We start from the raw sequence: 8,894 nt of genomic DNA on the forward strand, positions 1-8,894 counted from the left end.
TATTCTAAACATAGATTAAATTTAATTCTGTTGTGCTGAAACATTGTTTTTAAATGGCTGCCATTTTGAGATGAATTAAGCAAAATAATCAAGTTCTTCAAAGAACGTAAAGGGAAAGACTCCACCCTGGCTAACGAGGCTAACTAGCTTTTTAACTAGCTAGCAAACAATGTAAATGTTAGTTAACTTTTTAGCTGACCAGCAAACAATTTAATGTCTGATTTGTTAACTTTTTTAGCTAACTAGCAAATAATGTGATGTGTTGTTAATGTTTTAGCTAGCTAGCAAACAAGATAATATTTAGTTAACATTGTAGCTAGCTAGCCAACAAAATAGCCTAACATGTTTTTTTTTGGTTTGTTTGTTATCTTACTAGCAAACAATGTAACATCTATGTGTTGTTGACTTTTTAGCCATGTAGCAAACAATATAATCTTTAGCTAGCTAGCAAATGGTATAACTTGTAACTTAATGGTATAATGCAATGCCCATGTGTTGTTAGATTGCTAGCAAACAATGTAATGTGTTGTTAATGTTTAGCTACCTAGCAAACAATGTAACCATTAGTTAACCTTGTAGCTAGCTAGCAAACAGTATAGCCTAACATCTTTCTTTACTTTCTTACTTTTTAGCTAACAAACTTTTTAGCTGGCAAACAGTATTCCTTTAAAAGCACTCAGATGTATTTGTTTATTTATTTATTGGTTTGTTTATTTATTTTAATTTGGGCAAGCAAACATCTATTTAATTTCAGTTTACATCACTAAACTTAAATTTAGCAAGCTAAGATTACTTTTTAATTGTGTAATGGAGCTAAATTTCCTTCTAGGTTTACTCATTTTAAACTTAGTTTTGCTAAACTGTGGTGCAACCCAGACTTAGGAACCATAATATCAAATTCCTGACTACAAAATTATTTCAATTATATACAGACAGTCCTTACTCTATATCAGACATCTGAAAAGAGTTGCTGACAGATTTAAGGTCTATATACTCGATGTTATACTGTATGTTTCGAGGCCATCTTTTATAGATAAGTGAAACCTGTATTGTAGTTCAGATTATGTTAGTTCACCTGAGTCTATGTAACCTGGACAGACAAACAGCCCGTCCACCCTGCCTCTTTTCTCTGCTTGTCACAGAGCGACGTCTTTGCATGCCGTTACCATGGCACCACATCAAGGGCCAGATAAGAGGGGGGACACACAATAACCTCCTGTTAGAAGCACCGCGGTGGGCTTGTGATCAAACGTTGCCCGGCGTTCATCTCCTGCTCTCACAATATGCACCTAATTAGTGCATCTGCTCCACTGCTGATTCCAAAGCAGCTGGGTGTTTGAAGGGCACTTCATCACATTCAGCAGTGGAAAATATCAAAACACATCTTTTTTAAAAGGATACGATTGTGGCTCGTTGCAAAGTATTGGTACTCTTGATGCAGTATTGGTACATTGATGCAGTCCTGTGTTCTCTTTGAGTGATTTCCCAGGAGCGTTCAAGTGAGGGTATATACAATACGTTTAATGGCTGCGTGGTGCGTCACTGCTCGGTGGGGGTTTTCAGTCCCACCACATGGAAGCAACAGATCTCAAAGGATCTTACAAAGTGTCTCAATACGTTTGGAGGAAACGCAAATTTTGATCAGAAAAGAAAAACCAGTTCAGACTGTTTTCACACTGATTGTAATTCTGTTGTCTCATTACATTAAAGAGAAGGTCAACATTTGGGGAAATGTGGTCATTTGCTTTCTTGCCAAAATGAGAAGATTGATACCACTCATGATTGTATGGTAAATATGAAGAGCTTAACTAGCTTAGCTTAGCATAAAGACTGGAAAGAGCTAGCCTGGCGTTGTCTGAAGGTCACACATTTTATTACCATTCCACAGAGACAGCTTCGTATTTAAATGCATAATATATAAACTGTGCCATGATGAGTCTCTCATAAAAACAATAACAAAAGAGATAGTCTGATGACATTGTGAAGTAGTGTGGGATCATGGGAATTGTTTGCTCCACTTTTAAACAACCACCAGAGCTGATGAAAATCTATCTGACATGTCACGTTCACGGGTGAGTTAATATTAATTAGGACTCAAAATGTTTATGACTATTAATTTTTTTTAAAGGCCTTCAGTCTTCTGCAATAAACCTAAAATAAATTCCCCTCTGAGAATAAATCCCCGCCCAAACCAATCATCCCTGACGGACAAAAATGTGAACTGAAGAAGCTGTGTTGTGTTCTGCTGGAAGATTTTACTGGAAAATTATAGTTGTTGGAGCGACGTCTCTAATGATGACAGTGAGAGGAGGGTTGAGTATGATTGTCTCTGTGTGAGGCTGATTGGATGCCAGGTCCAGACTTGTCTTGACGAGTCCCTCCACACAGAGCGAGTCAGCAGGAGGAGCTCAGAGGAGAGAGCTGGAGGACCCCGTCACAGCAGGACATGACAGCAGCACTCTGCATGTGTGTACATACAGTGACACACACACACACACACACACACACACACACACACACACACACACACACACACACACACACACACACACATTCAGACTTTCTTTTATCATTAATATTTTGCAGTGAACAGCTTTTATAAAACTCTTCCACACAGTTCACACACGCAGGCCGTAGCAATATCCAGTATAACTGACTGTCATGTTTGTTTGGTCTGATATCAGACTGAACTGACAACAGTTACAGTCCATAAAGAATCGACTGTCAAAGGAAAGAAAATAAAAGATAAAAAAAAAAAGTGTTTTTTGCTAAAAGAAGTGGAATTAAATATAATTTAATTAGAATTATAATATCCTGGGTTTTCAAATATTATACATTATTAAACGTTTTTGTTGCATTTTAGTGTACTTTTTCATATATTTACTCATGCGTGTTTGATAAGGTCATATTTATTAATTTAACACACTCTTTGCGTATAATAACAGTACCAACGTTAAAACTTGCAGTGACGTGTTTCAGTTTGTTCTGTGCCTTTAACGATTCTCCCGCGCTGGGCTACGAATGCGGAAATGGACCGGAAAGGGCAGGAATATTTCGCGCCAAATTGAAACAACGGAGCAGTCAGTCTGAGCGCTGAGACACACACCACCTGCACCCGAGTCTACTTTTACCGTTTCAGTCGTTTTTTCTCATTCAAGGTACGTGAATAGTGAATGTAAGACTCTGTGTTGTAGCAAACACAGAAAGTTTGTATTTAAAAAGGGCTAAAAACTGAAGTTGTGAGTGAGTTCGGGTTTCGTTTGAATTAAGTCGAGCTGATAAGTTGTGTTTTTTTTTTTGGTCTGTTCAGTGTCGCTAACATGGAGGAGGCCAACAAGCTCATCGGCACCGGCAAGAAGCACCTGGTGATGGGGAAGGTGGTGGAGGCGGTGAGCGCCCTGCAGCAGGCCTGCGGCATGCTGTGAGTTCATCATCATCATCATCATCATCATCATCATCACCACCAAAGAACCTAACGCTGAGGCTAAAAACACAATCATACGAAGACAGCGGCAGATAACAGGCTCTAAACTAACAACCAGCTGGAAGAAAAAAGTTTTCTTTTTAAACTTTGCATGAACAAAATACTAATATCTTAAAAAAAAGAGTGGAAGTAACTAATTACAGCAACTCTAATAACTGTATTTAAGTAATTTTGGTTACTTTTACGAGTCTGTAATAACTGCTGATCATAAAGATAGAAAGATTTAGCCAGTGGTTGAAATAATCAATCATTAATAATTTATAAGATATAAAACATGTTTTTTCCTTAATTTTCTTTTCTTTCTTTTTTCCTCATTTTAAGTCTGAATTTTATTGTCAGTTTGTCCCTGATCAGATCACCTTATTTAACTTGTACTCAACTATGATTTTAAAAACTAACTTGATTACATCTTGTAATCGAACTTAAATACGAGTAAAAGTACAGACTTGAAAATGTACTGGATTTTACAGTAATTTTAGTATTTGTAATTGGTTATGAAACACAAACATTAATTCACTAAAAGTAAAGAGCAGTTAGTGCAGTCTTCTGCTTGCTACCCTCAAATACTGTACAAAGTAAAAAGATGTTTGCACTCACAATCTGCATCATGTTCTGTTACAAAATGTTCATATTAGACAACACTGATCCTGATACAGCTGAGAGAGGCCAATAATATCAGCTGACCTGACCAATATCTGTCTGTCTGTAGATTAATGCAAATGAATCATGCAGGAGAGTGTAATGACTTAACCTCTTTATGAGAATAATGTAATTCCTGTGTATATTAACTAACATTCAGTAACTTGTGTGGTAGTTTTTGACTCTTCCAAGCCATGTTGTCAGATGTTTAAGGGGAACATGTTTTCCATATGTGAGGGAAAAAAGTTAGTAGTTACCGTGTGCTTTCATAATGATGATAATTTGACATTAAAACATATTTTTCTGTTTTTATTTCAGAGCTAAAAAGTATGGAGACACAGCAGATGAGTGTGGAGAGGCGTTGTTCTGGTGTGGTAAAGCTCTGCTGGATTTGGCACGGTAAGATCATTTTATCCTTTCACTTCAGTCTTGAGTCTTTTTTTTTTTTGTTACGCAAGAGTGTGTTGGTCATTTTTGCACTGAGGAAACTTGTGCAGATCTAACTGACACTGTTGTTCTAGGATGGAGAACACGGTCCTGGGAAATGCTCTGGAAGGAGTACCAGAGGAGGACGAGGAGCAGGAGGAAGAAAAACCCAAAGACTCAAACGTAGAAAGCACAGAAAACATTGACGGTGAGGAGGAGCCATTTCCACGCTTCTACTCTGACTTTGTTTTGTGCTGATTGACCCTGAGGTTTTATAAGGAAAGTTCTTGTCTCAAGTGTCCTCTCCTGACTTTGAACAGAGAAGACCAGAGACGAGCTGAGGGTTCAGGTGTACGACGCCATGGCAGAGAAGAAGAACGAAGACGCAGAGAAGACCGGCGACGAGCAACAGAAGACGGCAGAGAAAGACGAGGAAAAGAAGAGCGACGTCAACGGGACCAAACCTGCCGAAAGTGAAGACAAGACAGAAAACGACAAGGAGGCTGAAAAAGAATCAGGAGACAAGGAAGAGGAAGCAGAAGGTGACTTTTCTTTTCTCTCTGTCATGTGACCACACAGCCTGATTGTAAGTGGCTGTCTGAGGGTTGTAATGGCATGTTGCCCAACTGATCTTAAATGATCTTTCAGATGAGGAGGAGGAGGAGGAGGAAGAAGAGGGTGATGCAGAAATGGAGGGCGATGCAGAAGAGCAAGGCGAAGGAGACGGCACAGCTGAGAAGGTACTCAACCAATCAGCTCAAGTTCACGTCAAACTGACCCGCGAACATCTGATTTAAGTCATTATGTCTGTTTTATTTTCAGGACAGCGAGGATGAGGAGGAGGTGGGGAACCTGCAGCTGGCCTGGGAGATGCTGGAAGTCGCTAAAGTCATCTACAAAAGGTAACGGACGCCGAGCCACGATCGTGAGGATCTGAGTTTGATCGTCTGCGAGCTGCAGCCTCCGTGTTAACTGATGGTTCTTGTTTTTAAATAAGGAAAGAGACGAAGGAGGACCAGCTCATGGCGGCGCAGGCTCACTTAAAACTGGGTGAAGTTTCTGCTGAATCAGGTACAAATATTCAGTCATCAGAACCCCTACTAATGTCTAAGGGCTGAAATTATTTGAGGGACAGAAGAAATAATTAATAAAATAATTAACGATTAGAGTAAAACTATGAAATTGTTTGTTTTGATTCCAGTTTTTAACCTTCATTTTAACTCTGACATACGTTGAGGTAGAGACTTAATTTACAGTCAGCATGTGTGTTGAAGCTAACATTAAAAAAACGGCATTAAAATGTCTAAAAATGCTCGACATGTTCTGTATTCTGTTGATTTGTGTACTTGCATTATCCCAAATGTTACCAACAATCTTCAAACACAGAAATGCATCATTTCATGCTCCGACATAAACCGAGCAGTCAAAAACTGTTTGCTTTCTCCTAATTGGCAACACATTGAATCTACCATGTCCTGTGTCATACACCCCCTGGTGTTTTGGAGGAATATTGCATGTTAAACAGAAAATCTGTGGCTCCTCTTCAGGAAATTACACGCAGGCGTTGGAGGATTTCCAGGAGTGTCTGAAGCTGCAGGTGAAGCACCTGGAACCAGACAGCCGCCTGCTCGCTGGGACCCACTACAACTTGGGTCTGACCTACAGCCTGAACCTGCAGTACAGCGAGGCCATCGAGGAGCTGAAGCGCTCCATCTGCATCATTAAGAGCAGACTGGGTGAGGTTTAAGTCGTACTCCTGTCCCTTACGGTCACGTTTTGCCTCCGTCTGAAGTTTGTCTTTATGCTGACTTTCCCGCTCCGTCCGGCTGCAGACAAACTGCACGAGCTGCTCGGCGAGGCCGAGGGCCCGGAGGCTCTGCCCGAGGAGAGGGAGGAGATGGAGGAGCTGAAGGCTCTGCTGCCAGAGATCCAGGAGAAGGTGGAGGACGCCATGGAGAGTCAGAAAACGGCGAGCACGTCCTCTGAGGCTGTGAAGGGTGTACTGGTGAGTTGTGCACCTCCTGTGTGTTTTTTTTTTTTTTTTCTTGCTCACTGCTGCAACTCTGCTCTGAGCCGTTCTGTGTCATCAGCAGGCCCAAAGGAAATCTGCAGATTTTTATTTTTTTTCTTAATTAAAATAAGGACACCATACATAGTTGAACCTTTTAAATTCATCACCAACACTTGAAAACAAAGTGAACATTTGTTGGAAAAGTCGACCAACATAAATGTAGGATACAAGGTTAACTGTGGAGCAGAGAGAAAAAACCAGAATAAACAAAACCATTCATCTTAGCAGCAATTAGCAGGCATCATAAAAATAGACTGCAGCTGTTAAAGCAGAACTATCAGCTGCTTCATTTTCTTTTTACTCAGAAGACGAGAGGAGTGTGAAGCTGCTCGATCTTTAAAGGTCGACTGCAGCTCGATTCTAACTTGATTTCATGTTCCTGTCAGGACGGAGGCTCCACTTCGTCCGCGTTCCCCGGTACCACTGCACAGAACGGAGACTCCTCGTCCAGCTCAAAGGTGAGAAACACTCCCGAGAACGTGAACAAACTGAAGAAACGATCAGTGAGAACATGTCTGTGATCAGCCCGTCTGTGGATGTAAGAAAATCTTTCAATGAGTCATGTTTTTATTTCTCCACCCAGATCAGCGGCACGTCAACAAACGGAGTCGGTTCTACCAAGGGTTCCACAGCTGCAGTCTCCGACATCTCCCACCTGGTCAGGAAGAAGGTGAGAGAACCACATGTTCCTGTTATTTAACAGAACAATAAAAAAACAAACTGCACAGACGTGTCGAGGTGACACAAACACTGTGTGTGTTTCAGAGGAAACCAGAGGAGAGTCCAGTGAAGGAGGGCGCGGTGAAGAAGGTGAAGCAGGACGCCGGTCAGAGTAACGGCGCGGACGAGCCGAAGACGAACGGTGTCCACACAGCCAACGGAGAAACTAACGGACACGCTTAACACTGTGGACATCGAGAGGTGAGAGACGCAGGGTTAACGACTACAACTAACAATTATTTTCCCAATCAATCAATTAGTTGTTTGGACTGTAGATCACTATTTTCTAAATCCCACACTGACGTCCACAAATGTCTCGTTTTGTATATATTACATATATATTTATATATATTTTTCTTTTGCAGAGAACATCAAGGTTCTCCTGTAGTGGAATTAACATGATTATGCACGTTGATCTAATAAAAGCGTTCTGATTAGCAGAAATGTTGTTTCAGACCGAAGCAATACTTCATTTTAAAGTCTGTCGGCTGATACAGATGTGCACATATTATCATGCATCCTTATTCACTGTTTTGTCTTTGCTTTATTTTTTTTTTGTAGGATTTTTAATTCTCTGTATTTGTTTTGAATTCTTCCATCATTTTTGTTTTTAATGAGAATCTTTTAAACAAATCCTTAAAAGAAACAACATCGACATGAACAATAATGAAAGGCTCTCTGAACCATTTCTCGCTCGACACAAGTGTTCAAAACCAGACTGAACTCTGACTCCCTCGTTTCTCTTTCAGTCGGTGAAGCTGGACTCGTCCGTGTTCGTCTCCGCTCGAGAAGACATTCACCGCCCGGCCGAGCTCTTACTGCCGCTACACTTGTTTGCTCTTGTAAATATGTGTAACTTTTTCTGTACCTGTTGTAACGTTAGTCTTCATTCACGTGTGTAACCTGTAAAATTCATTAAAGAATATTATTTGATAAACCTGGTTTGTTAAAACTTACTGCAAAACCCTGTGAACAGAGAAACAGTCTGACGTGACTGACTGTATCCACAAGTTTTATCAGTAGTGGAAGAAGGAAGTGCCTTAAACCTGAAACACACAGGTGGTACAACACTTTCACTTCTGTATTCACAATTTCTGTTCCTTTATGACACTTATGATGATTAAAACCTACAGGGCTGCTTTCTTAGACCAGGCCTAGCCCCAGACTAAAATGTAAAATAAAACTGACTGCAGAAAAGGAGAATTGGAGCTACTAGGAGTGAAAAGAAGTTTAAATTAATCCCTGAAAGCAGCAGGTTCAACCTGGAAAACCTGGGAGCAGCAAAAATAAAACTATTAAAAATTGACTTTTTTTTTTAGCTGAAAACATCTGGAGTGTCTGGTTTTTACGTTCAGTAACTGGACGGTTTTGTTTGTAGAAGCATTTTTCAGCCTCAGTCTCATTGTACTGACTGGTGCACTGTTGGTGTATTCGTTCAAGTTAACAGCAGGAAAAGCTCAGCGATGGCACTGTTCCAATTCTGTGTCTCAGCGAACCAGGACTGTTGTGCTTTTCTTGATAGGATGCACCAAAATGTCAACTGTGAAAAAGACC

At 40.4% G+C, this 8,894-nt stretch overlaps 1 protein-coding gene across 1 annotated transcript; it reads left to right on the top strand.

Annotated features, from left to right (window-relative positions):
• The first annotated feature begins 3,003 nt into the window (after positions 1 to 3,003).
• Positions 3,004 to 8,277, top strand: LOC146317311 (histone-binding protein N1/N2-like). The gene is made up of 14 exons (XM_084733027.1): positions 3,004 to 3,158; positions 3,311 to 3,421; positions 4,442 to 4,522; positions 4,645 to 4,757; positions 4,870 to 5,091; positions 5,198 to 5,289; positions 5,372 to 5,451; positions 5,547 to 5,620; positions 6,097 to 6,285; positions 6,382 to 6,554; positions 7,007 to 7,078; positions 7,204 to 7,290; positions 7,386 to 7,541; positions 8,090 to 8,277. Exons 2-13 carry the CDS (start codon positions 3,321 to 3,323, stop codon positions 7,521 to 7,523), a joined length of 1,422 nt encoding a protein of 473 aa, XP_084589153.1. The 5' UTR covers positions 3,004 to 3,158; positions 3,311 to 3,320; the 3' UTR covers positions 7,524 to 7,541; positions 8,090 to 8,277.
• Positions 8,278 to 8,894: the final 617 nt, after the last annotated feature.

Source organism: Lutjanus erythropterus, chromosome 12 (genome assembly GCF_056507025.1).
Source record: "Lutjanus erythropterus isolate fLutEry1 chromosome 12, fLutEry1.hap2, whole genome shotgun sequence".
Taxonomy (NCBI): Eukaryota; Metazoa; Chordata; class Actinopteri; order Lutjaniformes; family Lutjanidae; genus Lutjanus; species Lutjanus erythropterus.